We start from the raw sequence: 21107 nt of genomic DNA, 5'->3' as shown, positions 1-21107 counted from the left end.
TCTCTGTAAAGTCCATTTGTATTTCACCAATACTAAAATAACTTAATATCTGTGTTGTAAGGTTTTTACTTCTTACATGCGCACCAGGCACGTGCCAACAACCTGCACCTTCTCCTGCATCAAAATTCATTCATCCAGCCCAACTGCGTTTTTTTAGAGTGCGGAAAGGGAGAAGGGGAGAGAAAAAACAATGGTGATAACTGCCAAATACATTTCCTACTTTTCTTCTACAGATATTTCTGATCTGTGTGAATTCACTTACTACATGCAGGCCTCATGATCCATAGCATGTAAATGTCAATGATCACACTACAAGTCTGAACTGAATTAACCTTAAAAAAGAAACATGGGATGGCAAAGACAGAGTTCCATTCAAACTCACGGTCCTCTGATTAATCAAAAAAAAAAAAAAAAGGTATTTCCATTGATGACCATTCTCTCTAAAGACAAATAGGTAACTCATTTTTTCAGTATTTCAGGCTACGTAAACATGTAACTTGTAAGTATTTGCAAAACTGTCCTCTGCAATAGCTATAACACCAATTGCCTTTAAAGATGATGAAAATCCCCAGACTAAAAACCAATTTCATTTTATGCAGATGGAAGAATGAGCTTTAAGTTTCTGAAATGCAAAGTTTTAGACAGGATTTTTAAAAGAAACCTCCGAGAAGTAAGAAATTTAGACAATATATATCCATTTAGCAGAGCACAAAGAAAGTACAAAACTTTGGGCATCAGACCAGGTGGCAAGAATAGACCTCTTTCTACACAGAGGAAACACACGTATAATAAACATGCAGTGTACTCCTGTTTTCTGACACCTTTCAAATCGTAAAGTGTCTTTAAAGTTCTTGGTTTCCGTGACTGTTCATCTAAAACCAAACAATTCAAAAGCCTTAAAAATATACACACAACTTAAAAAAATTCTGGGGGTACTTCATCTCAAATGTTAAAAACATCATGATGCTTCATCTTGTCTTGGAACAGAGAGAATGCCAGCAACTCTATCGCTACACTTAAACCACTTTTCCTCATTTGCTAAGTAGTGGTCTCTAAATGTGGTAAACTGGGCACCAAAACTCAACATCAGCTAAGCCTGTCAGGCATCTTTTGTTCCTATATTTATCTATGGGGAACAGAAAATGTTTTAACTAGTCAGTAAGAACTGCAAATAAGCTGTTTCCTTTAGTGAACTTGCTTGCTTTCTGTAAATGGTCAGAAATAACAGCCACCTGGGATCTTGCTTGTTACACTACTGTAAACATGAATAAATTGCAGAGAACAAGGGTGTTTACAGGGTTTTTTACCTTCAAAAATCACTGCCTATTTTACTTAATAAAAATCTGGTGAGCAAGTATAAGCTGGATGCATATTTTGTGAACTTTGAAAAGAGATACTTCCAAAAGTATATTAATTGCCCAGAAACTAAAAACCAGAACCGTTAAATATTAGAAGTGCGAAAATTGTCACCCCAGTAGCCTGACCTTTTTGTTTCCCATTATAGAACAAAGTAATGCCACCTGAAATTCATTAACAAATATGAACACATGCAATGGTTTCTTTTATTTCATATAAACAACTTTTTTTTTTCCCTCAATGGGTGTGATTCAGAAACTAAAACAGTTTGTGCAGATCACCATGTCCAAGACAACAGTACACCAACTTATTACAGTGGTAGATTCACATCGAATCTGAAATTACTATTTTCAGTGCCAAGTCTTTAATGCACGGTTGCTTTTGCTAGCCGAGTATTATCTAATTTTAAGCTACAGAAATCATGCCCATTTCAGTTTTTAAACAAAAGATGGCAGTTTTACCCAGGATAGCTGTTTTTCCCCTTACAAGCAGTGCTCAAACCAAGAAATTCTGAGTGGGCAGTGTAACAGAAGAGAGATGTTTGTCTCAAGTAGCAACTACACAGTCTCAGAAACTATTATATTCTTCTTTCTCATACACATTTTTCACAAACTAAGAAATTTGTTTCCATTAACATTTCAAGAATATTTTCAGGCTTTTCTGCCAAACATTTTCATTTTCAGGCAACAATAGGAAGAAGAGTATTTAATTCTTCTAACATTTGGGTCATAAAAACATTATTTCGTACTAAGAACTGGAAACTGTAGCTGCATTGCATAATTTTCCAACATTCTATCCTACTACATGCTGCCAGTGTTTTATAATAAGGCTTAAACATTTTAGGAGGGAGAATAGGGTGATCATCTAACACAGTCTTCCAAAGTGACAGGGGGAGACTAAAGGAAGTACTGGTCAGGAATGTGGAAGTCAATGGCAGCCTTGGCTGTAGGAGATGGTGTATCTTAAGATCTTGAGAAAAGCAATCAAGAGTAACAGCAAAACCGCAGCCCTAGACTTGAGGAAACATTTCTGCTTGTTCAGAAAGCTAGCTAGTGTGACCCCTTTGAGAGGGCCGCTCTGAAAAATAAGGGAGCTCTGGAGAACTGGTTGATATTCAAGGTGAACCTCATCTCAGTACAAGAACGGTCCAGCATTTTGACATGCAGCAGGTGTGGGAGAAACCACGACAGATGAACAGAGTCCTCCTAACTGAGCTGCAGGACAAAAGAAGCACACTCACGGCAGAAGAGGAAGCAACTAACAGAAAAAATACAGAAACATTGCTCGGGGCACGCACACAGAACTAGTAAACAAAAAAATATTAGGAATTGCAACTAGCAAGGGATGTGAAAGGCCAAGAAAGGTTTCCATAAATATAAAAGAGGAAGCTGAGGGAACTGGATACTCCCACCTATTCTGCACTTACAGCGCTGCGCTCACGTTCGGGTTCCCCACAGACAAACCCAAGAACCCGAGTGCAGTGGCAGGAACAGAAAGCTAAGGCGGGGATCCTACTGCTATCTTCACCCACTTAAAACGAGGGTGTGTGGAAGATGAGGGCAGACTGACTGTCCTTCAGGCTGCACAAGACAAGGACAAGAGGATACAGACAGGCTTCCATGTGGGAAATCAAGATATTATAAAAAAAAAAAATCACAGTGAAAGCTGTCAAACACTGGAAAAGGGCATCCAGAGGCTGTGGAATATCCATGGAGGTAATCAAGACTCACTAAACAAGACCTTGGACAACTTCACCCACCTTTGAAGGCAGCCCTGTTTGGAGCTGGGTGTTTGAGCAGATGAGCTCCAGCAGTCCTTTCCAAACTAATTTTTTCTGTGATTCCATAACGTGTACCCACAAGAACACATTACTTTTAGCACATCCTTTTCCAACTTACTAATTTTGCTTTCCAACATATGTGTCTGTTAAATAATGAACCTTTCAAAATAAATGATGATTCAAATTAACTTCGATACTACTGATTTCTAAAACCTCGTACTGTGCTACCACAGTATCCTCTCCCCCTTCATCACTGGATCTCTGCTCCTGTTTCACCTCTCTTTCTCCCTGATGCATCAATATAGAACTCCAGGAATGAAAATGTGTAAATAAATTAAATAATAAATAACAACAAAAATGTGTGCATCAAGTCAGTAAGCATTACTAAATATACAGGAAGCAGACAGATGGAATTAAAATGCAGTACATACACAGTGTACAAAGGACTGCCGTAATTTAAAGACCTTATGCATGCTTAACTTATCTAAGAATAAAGACTATAGCCAATTCCTATAAAAACATCAGTGTTGATACATTTACAAATGAATATATATGTATGAAATGTGTGCATACATACAAAGAACCAAAGATGAAATGTAGACCACAAAAAAGCTGATATGCAACACAAAGCAATTTTAAAGTCAATTTTGTGGAACTCTCGGGTAAGAAGCTCAGGAAATCGAGTTATCTACAAAAAAGACCCTGGAAGACAGTTTCACAAAGACCACGTGTTCAGAGATTCTCCCATCAGTGGATACATGGCATGTGCTGAAACAGGACAAATCCAAGAAAACTCAAGAGTCATCATTCTTTCTGTGCATCAGTGGTAAACAAGATAACTTTATCAGAATGGTAATCAACATTTTAGCAGTACGTGATACTTTGTTACATACAGTTCAAGTCACTCAAGAAAGCCAGAGACATAAAAATGCCCTAGAAAATCTAGTCAAGAGGTGCCCTGTGACTAAACTTCAGTTTGTGAACGGTAAAAGTGAGAAACCATTGCATTTAAAAACAAAGTGCCTGCAGTTGTACGAAATGTGCTGTTACACCTGATGTGGGTTAAATTTGTTTACATGTTACTTTTTATAGCCAGTTTCAAACTGAGGCACTTAATCTTGCCTTAGATAAGTGAAATGAATTAATTACTATCAAATCCTAGACATATTTATGCATTTTGTCATAACAGTAATTTACATGTCTTCTCAAGGAGAGAACTTCTAGAACTCTGAATATAAAAATACAGTTGGTTACATTGTCTGAAAGCTTAAAAACTCACCTAATTCAAATTATTCCTTAAATCTACAGTAGCTTGTTAAAATCAAAGTGCTTCTTTCTCTGCACTAAACACACTTAAGATTAGGTCCAGTTCTTCCCTGCATCACAGCTACCTTGCTTCCAGTACATTAGAGACATCTAAATTGAAAAGAGTTTTAAGTTAAACCACTAGAAGATCAACATGCGCACACACACAAGATCAACAGCACCAGGTTACATTCTGTAACATCCCCTCTACACAAAAACCAGGAGGTAATTTATGTAGGACTCTGAAACCACACATTTTTCATAGAAGAAGATTCATTACCACTCAGGGTATCTTCCACTGCAAAGGTGAAATTTATAACGGAGCCAGGTCAGTTACATTCTAAGCACTTCACAAAGTAAATTCAAAACAGGTTACCTTTAATTAAAATATAACGAGTAATTCCTCACTGTCTTCATCTGAGCAGGAGAAAAAATTAAACAGGAAAAGAGAAAGGGAAGACAATCTATACAACCTATTAGATGGAAAGCAGGCTTCACTACAGCTGTACTCTCTTTCAACTAACGCTAAATTCATCAGTGTTTTCATAATATAAAGTCAAAAATAAGCTGCTTTGAACAAAAGCTTTAACCAACACACTACCACCCGGCTGCACTTAGTTGCACAGGAAGCCTAGAATGCTTGCACTGTATTGATTGCATACCCAAGGGGATGTGTTTAGGTTAAGCCCTCTTCAAATGAAGTTTCCTACAAAATCTCAGGTACTTGGAGATCACATACAGGCCACGATGAAATGACAACGGAACAGTCTAATCAAGACATCAGCACTGTCTTCTTCTGGTTGTTCAGTTATACTTACTTGGTCCTTCATGGTTGTGGTTTTGTGGGTTTGTTGGTTGGTTGGTTGGGTTTTTTTTTGTTGGTTTTGCTGGGGCTGGGGGGAGGTGTTTGTTTGGTTTTGTTTGTTATGAATCGTTTGGGTTTTTTTTATTCCTCCATATGACTACTGTATAAATACTTTATGCCAGGACTGGTTTGCTCTGTGTTGAGTCATACGCCAGTAAGCACCTCTGGGTTCAATAACAGGCATATCTGACAGGCATGTTCCCAATTATATGATACAGCATGCAATTAAGAACTGGGCAGCATAATGACTGTATTCCAATTATAACTAAGCCATCAAATTCAAGAAGACTTCCTGATAAAAATTAAAAAGACATTTTCACTAAAATGTATTCCTCCTATCCTTTGCTAGCATAGCAGCTCAGTTAACAACATGCACATCAACTGCTCTGACTTCTGTTTATACAGAAAAGAACAGGTAGTGGTATGCATGAGAACTGAATTAAGAAAGGGGCTCAAACAGCTACAATTTATTACCTACACTACTTTTTCTTCCAAGTATAATCACACTGAGCTCACACACAGTTATGCATTCATGAGACTTCAGTCAGTCAGTTACTGGGAAGATATCTGAGTTACAAGCATGATGCCACAGCTAAACAAAATAGAGTCACTTGCAGCCTGAGAATTTCACAAAGCAGTCAATTAAATGCATAAGGCAATAAGACTAGGATTATGACCAAAAAAATTATCTGTTATAGGATAATAAGCTAATGAGATGACTCTTGAATGAAATATCAAAATTGGGGCTACTTCTTGATGCAACGGTGCACAGAACCTCCAGCTACTTTCTCTGACATTGTCAGAAAATACCGCCCACCAATGTCAATATATCAGCGCATTACAACTCCTCACAACCTAAAAAAAACCCTGTCATCGCCATCTTTCACCTTTCTTGGCACTGAGAGAAAAGGCAGTAAGGTCATAGAAAGCAAATTTCACTGGCATTCTTACAGGTGGCTCCTCCAGATTAAAGCTGAAGAGCAGCTGAGCGGTTGTCAGGGATTGGCTCAAGGAGCTTGGACATGAGTCCACCGAGCAACTGTACGAGCAGAGCCCATTTTAATTGACATAAGTAGGCCTTAGTTAGCTTGTCTATTAGGCCGTGGGAAAGGGGGGAACGGAAAAGTACTAACTAAGGCAGGGTCAGGATATCCTTGAAGAGATAAGAGTCAGAAGAATGCGGGATGCGCATAGCTAGCTAAACCCAAGTAGGTGGAGTAAGTAAATGTAACCTTTTAGTGCTTAGCCTATTAGATAGAGACAAGTATGCATAATTATGGTATTTGGTATAAATGCACGCTATCTCGGGCAATAAAGTTGAATCATACTTTATCACTCACATTGAGTCGGCCTGCATGTTTTCCTCAGCCGCGTACTCGCAAGCGGTGGCACATAGGACCTTCCAGTGCCTTTGCAGAACAGAACACTGCAGTTCCCACACCTCTGAAGCCAACATTCTTCACAAGTATGCAGTCACTTCTATTTAAAAGCAAAATAATACCTTGTGTTTACTGCTTTTATATGACAAACTGAAAATCAGAAGAAACACGGGATAGTTGAACTGTGTGGGAAAGACAGAGGTGAGAAATATCCTCTTGTTTTTTTGTAAGATATGCAGCTATTACAGAGAACTCCAAAGAAAAAAAATCCTGAAGGCTCAACTAAGTAGTTCTACATTCAAGCAAGCTTAAAATGATTTGCCAAATATATGGTCAAAAGGAAAAAGCTACAGTCAAAATCGGTCTTTTTTATGTCATAACCTATTTTCCAAATGTATTAAGAAATAATAATCTTTAATGTGAACTCACAGTCATTCAACCAAGATTCAGCAAATTCTAAACCCACACACTTGATTTGTCATCTATTTAGCTGCTAGAGCTGACTCTGAAAGAGTGATGTGTTACCTTATTATTATTTTTAAAAAGATTTCTCTTGGGATTGTAGAGCAAAGGAATGAGTATGTAGCCTATCTTACACAGGAAGGAGAGATTTTTATCCTTCAAAACAGGAGGTTCGCCCACATGATCACCTGGGACAGACTTGGCCAGTGCAGGCAGGCTAGGAGGTTATAGGAGCCTGGGAATGTTTAACATCAAGAAAGTAATTACAGCCCAGCAAGATCAGAAGGAATTACACAGGAAATGTGAACAGTAACCCTTTCATGCCAAAAAAAAAATCATGAAAAAGTGAGCACTTGGCTGCCAAACTATGAGGCTGTACAAACCAACTGCAACATGCGGGAATGGAAAAAACACTATATTACTAAGCTATAAATTCCCAACAATGTGATAAAGCTATATTTCCAAGAAAAGAACAAAACCTCTGGTCTTTCTTCTTGCCATTTATATGCAGTATAATTAAAGTCCAGAAGACACATGAAAACATTTCAAACACCATGTAAGAAAGGTCAGTTGTCTCTTCTGAATTTTTTCTTTTAATTTTATGCTGACCAAACAGCCTCCTCCCTAGAAGGTGGTCAAACATCTTGTTCTTATTTAGTCATGGGAAACTTCCTTCCAAAACAAATAGTACATTACCCAAGCAAGAATGCTAACTCTCTCAGTTATCTATTCCGTAAAAAAGAATCTTCCAAATTCTGAAATAAACCCCATAGCTCAACAGAATGCACTCAAGCTACCCTGTGTATTTGTTGGTGAAACCATTTCTGTCCTCTAGGAGTAAGGGGAAACTTAGGTAATCTGACTGTAGCTCAATCTAGTTACAAAGCATTCAAGTGCATTTTGCAAAGTGAGCAGTGACCACACATGCACGCTCTTCACACAGACCTCAGAACCATTTTAATGAAGCAAGAGACTCTATTTTAAGCTCCCAACTAAGGAAATATGTATTCCTTTATATCTACCAACAGATAATGCTGCAAAGTATTAGCACATACACCTGAACAGACAAGATATGAGCAATAAAGTAACAAAATACCAATGTTTTTATTACTTTGTTGATTTAAACTATGAATATATTCTCATTAAACAAAAATAATAAGCTCACCTGAAATGAGTACTAGTGTAAATCTGAGCTACCCAAAAATGAGATATAAAGATACTTTTCCAATTAAAAAATTGAATAAATCATCTTATTTAAACAACATGCTTCTTAAGTTGTTCTGAAAACTACACATCAGAAAAGCATCATCACACATTGCATTACTGCATTTTAGCTTCTCTTCTTCCACCTTGCCACTGGAGCGCTCCTCTTCACCTGCCTATACTACCAAACTCGTCCTTTGCTCAGCTGTTCCATTGGATTCTATTTTGTTTCCTTTCCTTTGCCTTCACACCTCCGGCGGCCCTTTGCCGTCACTAACGCCGCCTGCACAACCAGCTCCTGCATGACTGAATTCTACTCAGCTACTCACTGAGCAGAGTGCAATTGTTAAATAAATAAAACTGAGGGGGAAAAAAGAAAATGAAATACTAAAGCAACACACGAGAATTTCGAGCACGGACATGCAAATAAGGTGATACGGTGCAGTAAAGAAGTAACACTCAAGAAGGCAAAAAAGTCATTGTGACATTATGGCCTGCACAAGTAACTGTAACTCCTGTTCTTCAGGAGATAAAACAGAATTACAAAACAATTATATTTTCTGTTATTATACTGAGATGGAAGCTGAAAGCACCATGACCTCATTCTGGAGACAAGGGAAAGTTTCATTTTCTCCTGTACTTAACTTAATCCCACTTCTAAAGGTTGGTGATCTGCAAAAACAAACTGAACTAACTCTTCCAGTCAATACACGTTCTTCTGAAATTAAAGTCACTTTTCCTAAATTCGTCTGTCTCTACAGCAGACTAAATATCCAGCAGTACAACATCCACACAAGTTGGCATCCAAAAACCTGCATCAGTAGATGAGCCATTACAATTTTGAAGCCTATAAACTTGATACAAATCTATTCACAGCACACAACATTGTTTGCACGTTGGTCAGAAAAATATTTCTGTATTGTTGCAAGACTTTCTGTCTTCAAAGGACCAATATATGTAAAAATACTTCTAGTGATACTGTTATTGTTGTTTCAGTGAACTATGGCAGTTCCAATGTGCATAAAACCCCAGCCTTTCTTCCAGCAAGATAAACCGACCAGTCTGAAGCTCTGTCAGAAGTCAGGAGCTAACTCAAGTTACCACGCAAGTCAATTGATGGCAACGACGCTGGGAAGCGTTTCCTGCACCTCCCCAGCGCAGGCAACACCTCGGAACATGAGCATTCCTTTCAGTACATACATTTGTAACCCATCCATCTGCTGGGCCCTGAAGCAGCACTGCGGCTCACAACAGCATGCACCACTAAGATAAGATGCCCTTGCAAATCAACAAGATTTTCCACCTGACCACATGTACTCTTTACAGAACCTCGTTAGAAATTCTAATCTAAAAACTAGTCATGTACCAGTACCAGGAAAGTTTTTTAATGGAGAGGTTATCAACATTAATTTTATTTCCAGAAAGAAATACAATTAATTTTAAAAACCTGAAAGTAAAGAATATCATATTCTGGGCCTGTGAACCCACTTTATAATGAAAAGTGAATTCCAAACATACTAGTTTTGAAATTTATTAAGCCTCTAAATACCAGTACTTGCAATGCAACTGCATTTCAACAAAAAATTAAAATTTCCTATTTTGGGGTCTACACTCCATCAATTTAACACGTGTTAATATTCCTGCCCAGTCTCTTCCTAACTGCAAGTATATATGCTCGACATTTTCTCCTTCCCAATATAAAGCAGCTTTCTAAACACAACTGCCAAAGGCTGAACTATCAGATAATTACAGTATTCACAGATGAGTACTGGAGAAAGAGGCTGCTAAAGAAAACCCAAAACTATTCTTTGTAAATATCCCCCAAGAACACACACATGGATTTTCTGTGCCGACCTGTAATCACCTATAGAAACTGTTGAAGTTCATTAACTTTTAATTATTAATAAACATTTTGGAAATGGTCTTTCTAGTGTTTCATTTATGAAATGCTATAAAATGACAATTCAAGCAAACTGTTTTCATTACTGAACAGCATACACTTCAAAACATAATTGCAGTTAGACAAAAAAAGCCTTATACTGTCCAAGATTACTTTTTCTCCCACCACTGAAATCTCTGAGGGCTAAACAAGACCTGGGATACTTGGCCTGTGCTACTTCCCTGATAAGACAGGGAATAGTACATACATACAGTTCACTATCCAAATGATGATTCTTTTTGTTTTCTAGGGGCAACAGGCTTTTCAAATTATTAGATATCACTATCAAGCTATTATACTGTTTCCTTGGCTTGCATTTTTGATGGTCCAATTAAAGCTCATTACTCCACAACTGCTATAATCAACATTCTCTAGTTCTTTTTTTTTTTTATTTTTATTTTTTTCCTGAAATAAGCAGCTTCCTGAAACAGGAAGAGATATATGCAGAATAAACCACCTCTATAGTCAGGAGTTTCCATGAACTTGGTTAGCATTATTAGGAATTCTTCTGCTTCTTCAAAAAGTTTCAAAACTTTTACAGTTAATTAGATGAATTACACCTTAATAAATTCTTAAACCAGCTCTCCTTGCAATACACAGCTCTCCTCACAATGCTAGTTCATAAATGTAGCTTTAATATTTGCATGAAATCATGAAAAAGTAAATAAAATGGGCATGATCCCTGCAGATTTTGATCTAGTCTAAATGGAATCTACAGTTTCATGCTGCTTTTAAAATGAAATCTTACCATGTAAAAGAAACCTTAGAAATGCTTATGATTAAATTATCTAGAATAAAGTCCCTAAATGCAGAATCCATAATTTATCCATTTTCCTAACATTATTAATATGGTCGCAAGTTCTTTCAGACACTGCAGTAAACAAAAGAAGTCGACAGGCAGGTGGAAAATACCTGGAAGGAATCAAGTACAGGAGAGACATAAATGATGCTAATCAAACATACCAAACTCTTCTATTTCAGCATCTCACCTTAAGCAAAAGAACATGCCCTAAACAGGTCAGAAGGGCAAAATCCTGCGCTGGATTGGACTTCCTAACTGTCTGAACAACCCTCACAGCAGCTGCTGATCAAACCTGCCTTCCTTTGCATTTCGGAAATCAAAAAGGCTTCACTCAGTCCTCATGCAGCAGCTCTGACCGCAATTATTTCCAGACTTGCCACTTGCAAGCGCTGAAATGAGCCACCTAACCAGGCAACTCCACATGCCACCGAGAACAGACAAGCTGGTTTGTCCTGTTTTCTTTCAGCTGTGCAACTACATTGCTCAACTGCAGAAAAAAAGAGATTTGTTCTCAAATCTGAACAGCGTATTTCAATCATGACTTTGTAAACCCTGAAGAGACCAGAGAACATACATTATATACCTTACACATACGATGCTTCTGACAACTCACCCCACTATGCTGTTTTTTTTTACAAAAGTCAGACTAATTATATTCTGTATAAGTGAACAATACGACACATTTCTTTTATTTCAAATCCCATCTCTCCAGAAAATTATAGAGATACTACAATCACCATTAGAATATGAAGACCCAAAGCAGGAGGTAACGTGGTTTTCTAAAACACTAACACAAGACTAAAGAGCATCGTCTCAAGAAAAATCAGAATATCTATTACTATCCACCCCTCCAGATTCTTATTAAGTAACTCTTTGTCATCGCAGGAAATAAAAAAGCTCCTCAGGCTCCACAAAACTTTAAATACACCATAATACAAGAGAGATTTGCCACAATTTTCAAGTATAGCAACCTGCAATCAAAATTACTGCAAATTACATCACATTTATGTTTTTCTAATCTGTAAACTATACTGTGGCAATATATAGCCTTGAATTACAGGTAGATGTTGAGTGAAAAAAAATATCTGAGAAAGATAAACAAGTAATCATTCTACTAGCAAATTACACAAGGTGTTTAAGGTGTTTTCAGAAATTGATCCTTAATCAAGACAAAGATAAAATCCTTCCAGCCTTTCAAAAAAGCAACCACTAACTTTCAAAGCATTCTGCTCATTACGGAAGTGAAAAGAAATAAACCAAAGCAACAAACTTCTCCAGGGTCCCACATACATCTGGCATCCACCTGCTTATGCAGAGATTGGCATGTAGTGGTGGCTTTTAAATGCACATTTTTGAAATAGCAACAATCCACAAATAGCAAAGCTTACTTAGATGTTCCAACCCTAATAATGTTTAAAAGTTGACCATTATTTTAGGCTTATCATCCCAGACACAATACTTCTTAACTAGTGAAGTTTTTCTGCCTTGACAGGGGAATTCCATTTTTAAGAATCATACAGAGGAAAATGTTTTGGTATAAATCATGGCTATTCTAAGCCAGGAAAATGTCCTGCAGGTCACTAAGCTACCATCTTTCAGGCAACTTCTTCATAATTAAGGTATCAATTATAATTTCATGGGCATATTTTATTTTAGAAATAAAATCTGTTTCCACAATTTGAGCTGTGGGAAAGAATGCCTGCAGCAATGCAGCAACGCTTGCAGCACAGCAAGTTTTGAACTGAATGCCAATTCTAAATGTTATAATATGGATTCTAGCAAGGAAAAAAATAGGAGGAAGATTTCCCCGTCATCCTCCAAATTCCCACAAGCAGCCTGAATCTTTTTATTCCTGTCACGGCACCTCCCTGACATCTGCTCTTTGCCGCTCTAGAGCCAAATACAACAAATTTTAGTCAATCTGTTGCTAAACACACCAGAAGTAAAAACTGCAGCCTCCATTAAATGGAGTGAAAAGGACATTTCAGTGGGAACGAGCAAAAGCTCATTCTGTAGCCTTTTCCTGCTGAACGCTGCTTTTGATGCTTTTATCACAGAGTTTTGTATTTGAGTTTGATAGAGGCTGAAAGCAAACACAGTTTCTAGGACTTGAACCATGCCAAGAGGAAAGGCTGGCAGAGGGACAAGCATGCTCATTTAATTAACATACACCCGCTGCTATTTTTTATGACTTTTTACATACTTGCTGGAAGTTGGCTGGGTGACACAGAAGGCCAGCGTTAGCTCATCTCTCCCTCCCTAAATATTCCATCGCTCTAGGTACAGAACAAGCTCATGCACTGACTTAGATTAACTGCTGCAGGAACACCTACTCAATGCATGAGCCCAGGAAACCGAAAAAACGAAGTTGAACAGAACAGGGTCTCATGAGGGGCAAGTCACAAAAACAACTGCTCTACATAATTTCTTTCTAAGATGACGAGGAACCCAATGTTACTCCCCAAAACTTCTTTCTCAATGCCCCCACTTACAAAAAAACAAAGTTAATCAGTGGATACTACCAAGAGAACTAGACATACTACCCAGCAGGTATTTCACCTAGATATGACCTAATACCGAGACAGAGAGCAGACAAATTAGTGAGACACTATAACCACTTCTCCTGTAAACAAACTAGGGACAGATTTAACTCTCTTATTCCCACCATCAATACATACTTTTTAGCTTTAGAAAAAATCATGATGGAAAAAAATAATCTTATAAATGACAAAAGCTGAGGAGTTATATTCTTTCAGGGTAAAAAGGTAACCTGAGCCTTTGTAAACATTCTTGCACTCTAAATTATCCAATTTCTACTAGAATTCTCCTAAATTAAAACTACCCCTAGACCGAAGAGATCACTGTCTTAACCATTTATTAACAAATATATCCTTTCTCAAGTGTCCTTTCTCAATTTGCCACCCTAATTTCACAGAATGTCCCCTTACTCTTATAGTATGAACCAACAGAACAAAAGCTTTTGAATTGCTTTTCTCAACCCATTCATCATTCTGTGTACTTGTGTTACACTTCATCATATTCATTGCCTTTCAAAGGCTAAACAATCTAACTTTATTTTTTTCCAATTTCTCCCTATACAAGCAAATCTCCATCCTTTTAGATCATTCTTTCACCCTTTTCTCCAAATCTCTTCTTCTCTACATCTTCCTTTTTAGAGGAGGCATCCAGCACTGCATACACTGTGATGGCATGCTATATGACAGTAAGATACTAATTTTAACCACAGCAATTTATTCCCCATGCTGTTCTCCATCACACTTTGTTTACTCTGATTGCAAGTGCAAACACTGATATCAGAAGCCAAAATAACTCTCAGAAGCAAGATTCTTAACACACAGCCCCTAACCTGGGATATATGACACAATGAACATGTGAAGACTTATCATTTAGGGCCAGGTAGTCTTTGCTTTTTTGTCCTTCAGCATAATTTCTTCCTTGTATCTCACCCATTACAGTCCACAAATCATCATCATATGCTCATCAGAGTATCTTCCCAGCAAGAAAATCACTGGTTTACAACATGAACACAGACTAAGCAAAGGTAACTGCCCTAAACTGCAGATATGTGGACTCTTTACCTTCAGGTCTTCAATGAGGCATCAAGTATGCTTCGGTGTAAGAACAAGTGTGTAATGCAACACAGCACACCTGCTCTTTCAAAAATTGAAACTTTAATAGAAAACTTAATACATATGTATATATGGAAGACACTTATCCTACAGGAACTATGGAAAACATACGACATCCCTGAATTAACTTACTGAAATACCCTAAAATATGACAGATACTATATTGACACTTAAGGGGTACATATCCAGCCAAAACTAGACAAAAATTTCCAAGTAAAAGGTGCACTTGAAGCTCTGAAACCACAACTACCTATCATTATTTTTTTCTCTGGAAGCTAAAAAAACAAGAGAATCAAAAGTCTAAGGTTTTGTTCTTTTTCTCAATCATGAACAGTATTGTAAAGTTTGCTTAATATCGCCATTTAGACAAAAACATAATAGAACAATTGACTCAGCTCTCTGTTCTTAAACACTTTCCTAGAAGAACAAACTATTTGTGAAAATAACAAAAACCAGCTGAAGGCATTTGGGTGGTCTCAGTTTCAGTTCTGTAATACAGAACAGTCCCTTCTTTCTAATCCAATACCAATTCATTTTCCTTCTTCAGTAAAGCCTCGAAATTTGTTGATGACAACAGCTATAAAAAAACCCTGAGCATCCATATTATTAATCTAGGACATTTTACTAGTAAGACTGAAAACTTAAAAGTGCTTGATTCATCATACACAGAGCAGGCTTATGTACAAAGCAGAACTATGCAGGTTTTTATAGACCGATCCTTTCTGATTCTCTAACAGTATTTGGGGGGTCCATACATTTTGACCTTAGGACAGTGCATATCATTAGAAGTGACTGATGTTGGACTGCATGCCAATATTTAAACTTCACCGTCTTGCTTCCCAAAAAATATTGATCTACCCTGTTTATTCAATATCTGTTTTGATGGAGCTGAACAAGAGCAAGAACTGCCACAAGCTCATGTCTTGGTGTCTGCAGCCCTACTTCATTGAAACAGCAGCCTGACGTAAATGTGAGATTACAGGCACTCACAGACTGGAACCTCACTCAGGTAGGCTAACCAGTCAAGGATGGCTACAAAAAAAAACCAACCTTAAGTTTTGTATTGTTACTATTTCAAATCAGTTACACACAGAAGATGGCAGTGTGCTCAGAACTATACAAATCAGTAACAGGTACATCCCTGTTGTCTATGGTTCATTCAAAAGAACCACAAACACGCACATAAAAAAATGAAGTGGCAAAGAAGCGTGGGTGCAACAGAAATCACACTGGCCTAAGCTGTAGTTCGCTGTTACGCATCATTTTCGGAACGTTGTCTCTAGGGAAAGGTCCTCAGACGAGAAGAGTCCATTACAATTGTCCCTTGCGATGTATAAATAATGCACCAAAAAGATGACACGCCTTTAAAGGCTTGGTTTGGTTTCTGCTTTTGGGTCAGTAAAACCATTAAGTACTTCTGACAGACAGACATTTCAACCTTCAGTTAATTTATGCACCTTCATATCCTTGTTTAATACACAGTACAGTTCTACCACAGATTTATGGTGCTTTGATTACATTTTTGATATTAATTAGGATGAATTATCAAATTAAGATGTATTGCTCCACAAACCGTGATAACATTTCCTACAACATTTAATTACACTATAAATACCCATGAAATCAGTCCTTTAAAAAATACTGCTTGAATACTACTTACACTAGGTTTAATCAGCTTATTAAGGGCAAACCAATACCTAAAAACATAGTACTATAATAAGCCAAAGACACACTTAATCAGCAGGTATCACATGAAGAACAGGATAGTTTCTACAGCTCTCCTGTGTGTCTTCATGATGGGTGACAAGACCAATAGTAACACGGAGCAAATGTAACACCAAGAAGACAGCCTTCTCCAAATGTCATTTTAAGCTGACAGTAAGAATCTCTTTGTTACACCAGTAAGAAAAAGCACGGAATCAAAAACTTATCACTTTTTCATAACAAAATTTAGAAAAAAAATCATTAAGAATCATCATACATATTCTTCTTAATCAATCACATTGTGAGGAAGTTTGCGTTTCATTCAACTGTGGTAACAATAAGATGCAAATCCACTTCATGAGAAAGTGCTCAACAATTATTCAAGCATTGCTGTTCTCTTATTTACCAATGTTATTCTCGTAAAAATATATGTTCATTATTTTGATTTAAAAAATATATATTTTTCAGTAAAAACATGTTCTGGATCCATAAGTGAATTATGATGATAAACATGAAGCATTAAGTCTAAGCAAATAAGGACAAAATCTTAACTTGAGATTAGGATGAGCATCAAAACATCTTTTACTGATGTTGAATCACTAATATCTTTTATGGAAATTCTGAAAACAATTTGTTTCGTTGGAGTACACTCCCATTGGAGTACACCCTCAAAGACATGAAAGAATTTTAAAATAACAAACAAACAAACAGCAACTCGGAACCAAATCTGTCTACGTAGGAAGTACAGAGATGGCAACTGAATTTTTTTCTTCCGCGACCACATTTAACCAGGACACTGAAAACACGATTCCAAACCACTTTGTGGTATTTTCTCAGTCTAGTTTTACAAAAGAAAAAGCATACAAACCTTAGGGAAAGGACACACTAAAAAACTCCCATTCAAGGATGCAAAATTAAAATGCATCAGCTACCTAAGGCTGTCTGCCTCTCCTCATGGAACCTGTGCGGAACACGTAGCAGTTTACCACAATCAAAAGCAGGGAGGCTACCTACATCTGCCACTGGAAAGATTATCTAGCTCACCATATGTCATGTCTTCTTGTTCACACCAACATAGAATCAAAAACTAAAATATTGTACAAGAATATTAACCATATTCTTTTAACATACCTACCTAATACATCCTGGTGCTGCTATGGCAAATAAAATATTTCATCCAAGTTAATTCCTGTTTCAAGGAAAATAAAAAACAGAAAGTCTCAATATCCCAGGAGACGTATTTAGCAAAGGATAGAAAATCATATTAAATATAAAACAAAGACATACATTTTAAAAAGTGGTCAATAAACAAGAATTCTATTAAAACATGTTTACCTCAATGCAACAGCATCTCCTCTGAGGTTTACTATATATTAACAGTACTTCAAGATTAGAAATTGCAATAGTAAATATTTTAATAAATATTGCTAAAATAACTGGCAAAGTTCACACATTCCTGATTTGACCACATACTTCTAAAACTCTGTAAGTTTCTATAATTGTAACTGGAGTAAAATTTTCAGCCAACTTCAGATCAAAGTTGTACCTTGACCATTTCATTCTGACCTGACGTTTACCCCATTATACGCAAATGAATACATGAAACCACCACCAGTTTCATATGAACATTTAAAACATTAAACCACTTCCATAAATATTACCTCTGCACATTAATATCTTCAGAACAACCCAAGTCACAGATGAAGAACACTACTTCTGTCTAATGCAGCATAATCATTGAACCTGTACACCAGAAACATATATTAATATGTATGAAAATCACGACATTTATCTAGAGTTTCACATAAGTCAGAAATACCTCATCATATGCTGGCCCTGTCATGGCTAGTTCTGATATTCTCACAAATGAGATGTAGAGGATACATAGGAGATTAGTTTTTCCTTCATGAATGATTCGAAAAAATTTAGGTACAAAATTTCAGCTACCCCAAAATCTTACTCTCACTGCCTGCCCAAAAGTTAAAATCATTTGAACCATAATGTAGTGCTAGTTTTCTTCTGATCCTCCAGTTAACATTTCGCAAGAATATTTTTAATTAAACACTAAGAGCATTATACCAGATCATCACAAAAAATATTTTAAACACACACCATAACAGTCATAAGCTTTTTTTCCTTCCTTTTCCTTTCTGATTTTTGACAGTTTGAAAAAATCCTGTTCCAGCTACTGAAGCAGAAAAAATATGCACTCATCTCTGAAATATGTATTTTGCTTTGCATAAAAATAACTTTTTAAAAAAATAACTTAAACTAGTACTAAAAATAACTACCTACAACAAGGTTAGATTTAAGAAAAAATGAAAGCAGCAGCTCAGTGCTTTGGTTGCTGAATGGTCCTGTGAAGAAGGAAAAAAAAAAATAAAACAAAAAAAATACCCACAACCAAAACAAACCAACAACAAAACCTGCACACGGAAACTACCGTGATTCAATTGAGCTGTGTATTTACCTTACGTTACCCTTCTCTTTCCTTTTTATAATGGAATAATATGAAAGACCATTTTAATGGCCTATTCCAGGTTCAAATAAATCGGTACAAGAAAATTCAAGACTATAATTTCTAAACTAAGCCTGCTGAACTACACAGCATTTAAGGACCTCAACAAGGTATCTTTAACATGGAGAAAAATAAAGGAACCGAACACTAGACAGTACAAATAGAAGAGCAAAAGCCTCCCAATAAATGGTAAGAAGTATAATGATGATTTTAATGCAGGCATGGAACCTGGTAAGTGTTTTAACAAAGCGGGACTTCTGGACATAACAAACTGGAACAAGCCGGTCTCTCACACTGCTTTAAATTCACCACACTGCAGACACCACTGTAGTCCCTACACAACCCTTTTACACTGCTTTCAAACACTTCCCTCCTCATTTTACCAATGCCAACCACATCAGATCACTTGGAACTTGGGATATATGTTATTTATTTCATTATTACCAATATAAAAAGTTCTACAGAATTGATAAACCAGTAGGCCTCAGCACCAGTTATGTATAAACACCATACCCACTTATTGCATTCATTTCTGCAGCTGCAGAACAAAAACCCTTTGGCTCTCAGGCTCCTTCCAAGCCCCAAAGAGCCCAGCGGGCTGTACCTGCTATTTGTGCTTTTATGGAAGCAGCGGCAAGGCCTGTGCACCAGCACTCGGGTCTCCGTGTCAAGCACCAGGTGCACAGCTCTGACTTGGGCTGGCAGAGGATTCCGTGACCTGGACGCTGCCACATCTCAGCCAAACCCGAGGGAATCCACCGCCCTTCCTCACGTATCCAGCATTCTACAGCCACGTGTACGAAGTGGAAGTGAACTGTGTGAGTAACTTTCGTGACTTGCAGAATCCCTTCTGCGGATCTTTATTACGACATCACGTCTGACAACTGCGGTCAGTTATAACCACCCGCTGCTCCTGTGCTCGCGGGGCAGACGCCACCTCCCGCAGGAGGCTCGGGTGCCGTTCCCGGTGCGCTCGCCCAGCGCCGGGCAGGGCCCCGAGCGCTGCGGAGGCCTCGCAGGCTGCGCCCGGACTCGGCGGCGGGAGGCGAGCGGGCCCCGCACGCAGCCGGCGAACCCCCCTGCGCCGGCTAAACGGCGGACTCGGGACACGCCTGCCCTTGACTGGGCGAGCCCAGCAGCGCGGAGCCCCGGCGGAACGGCCCGCACACAGACCCCTCGGGCTCGCCGGGGCTGGGGTCAGGAGCCGCTGCCCCGCCACCTCCTCCTTCCCGGCCGCTCAGCGGAGCGCCCCCAGCCCCCTCGCCCGGCTCCTGGGCCCGGGGCGGCGGAAGCGAGCGCAGCCGCGCCCTCCCCGGCACCGCCCGCCCGGGCCACGGCCCCACCGCCCAGGGGGAAGGGAACTTACGAGCGCGCCCCTCTGCGTGCCTGCGTCATGCCGCCGTGACGTCACGGCAACGGCGCGATGTGGCGCCACGCCCCTCGGGAAGGCCCCGCCCGCCCCGCTCAGGCGCAGTGCCGCCGGGACACCGTGTTGGCGGGAAAGCGGCGGCGCTGGCGCTTTTGGCCGCGTCCGGGGCTCAGCCCGGCGTGCGGGGTTCCAGGGTGCGGGGTTCCGTGGGGGCTCCCCTGTGCTCCAAGGGCTGCGTTCCCTTCCCAGGTAGCCGCTGGTGTGCGGGAGCTGGGCCCCCAGCCGGCCCCGGAACAGACGGTCATCGTGCTGTGGGCTGGGGATGGTGAGACTGGGGATTTCGGGGAGGCTGGATAGAGGAGTCCATGGGAAGTACAGGAACTGGTCTGGGAAGTGGAAGTGAGGGAACTGGAAGCGCCAGGTCAGAGGGGAGCACAGGGCTGAACATGAGCCAGCAGTATGCACAGGTGGACAAAAAGGCCAACAGCATCCGGGCTTGTGTCAGAAACTGTGGCCAGCAGGACTAGGGCTGCGATTGCCCCCCTGTGCTCAGCACTGGTGAGGCCACACCTTGAATCCTGTGTTCAGTTTTGGGTTCCTCACTATGGGAGAGACACTGAGGTGCTGGATGGAGTCCAGAGGAGGGTGATGAAGCTGCTGAGGGGCCTGGAGCACAAGAGTGATGAGGAGCGGCTGAGGGGCCTGGGGCTGTTCAGCCTGGAGAAAAGGAGGCTGAGGGGAGACCTTATCAATGTCTACAACTACCTGAAGGGAG

General features: G+C 39.2%; 1 protein-coding gene across 19 annotated transcripts in view; it reads right to left on the bottom strand.

Annotated features, from left to right (window-relative positions):
• Positions 1 to 20424, bottom strand: part of ZNF438 (zinc finger protein 438) — a 53828-nt gene extending 33404 nt beyond the window's left edge. For 5 of the 19 annotated variants that reach the window (XM_065050595.1, XM_065050590.1, XM_065050596.1 and 2 more), the window contains exons 1-3: positions 20330 to 20400; positions 18107 to 18188; positions 17581 to 17634 (exon numbers count right to left, since the gene is read on the bottom strand). Coding sequence is in view for 1 of the 19 variants with exons in the window: in XM_065050603.1 (XP_064906675.1) it covers positions 6647 to 6762 (116 nt within the window). In the remaining 18 variants the exon portion in view is untranslated. Of the gene's footprint in view, positions 1 to 6646; positions 6786 to 17580; positions 17635 to 18106; positions 18189 to 19567; positions 19774 to 20329 lie in introns of those variants that run through there. The other 14 variants (XM_065050591.1, XM_065050597.1, XM_065050594.1 and 11 more) reach the window with 6 other exon arrangements.
• Positions 20425 to 21107: the final 683 nt, after the last annotated feature.

Source organism: Columba livia, chromosome 2 (assembly GCF_036013475.1).
Source record: "Columba livia isolate bColLiv1 breed racing homer chromosome 2, bColLiv1.pat.W.v2, whole genome shotgun sequence".
In the NCBI taxonomy this organism is placed as follows: Eukaryota; Metazoa; Chordata; class Aves; order Columbiformes; family Columbidae; genus Columba; species Columba livia.
Note: the sequence above shows the minus strand (reverse complement) of the source record. Positions and strands in the feature narration are given on the sequence as shown.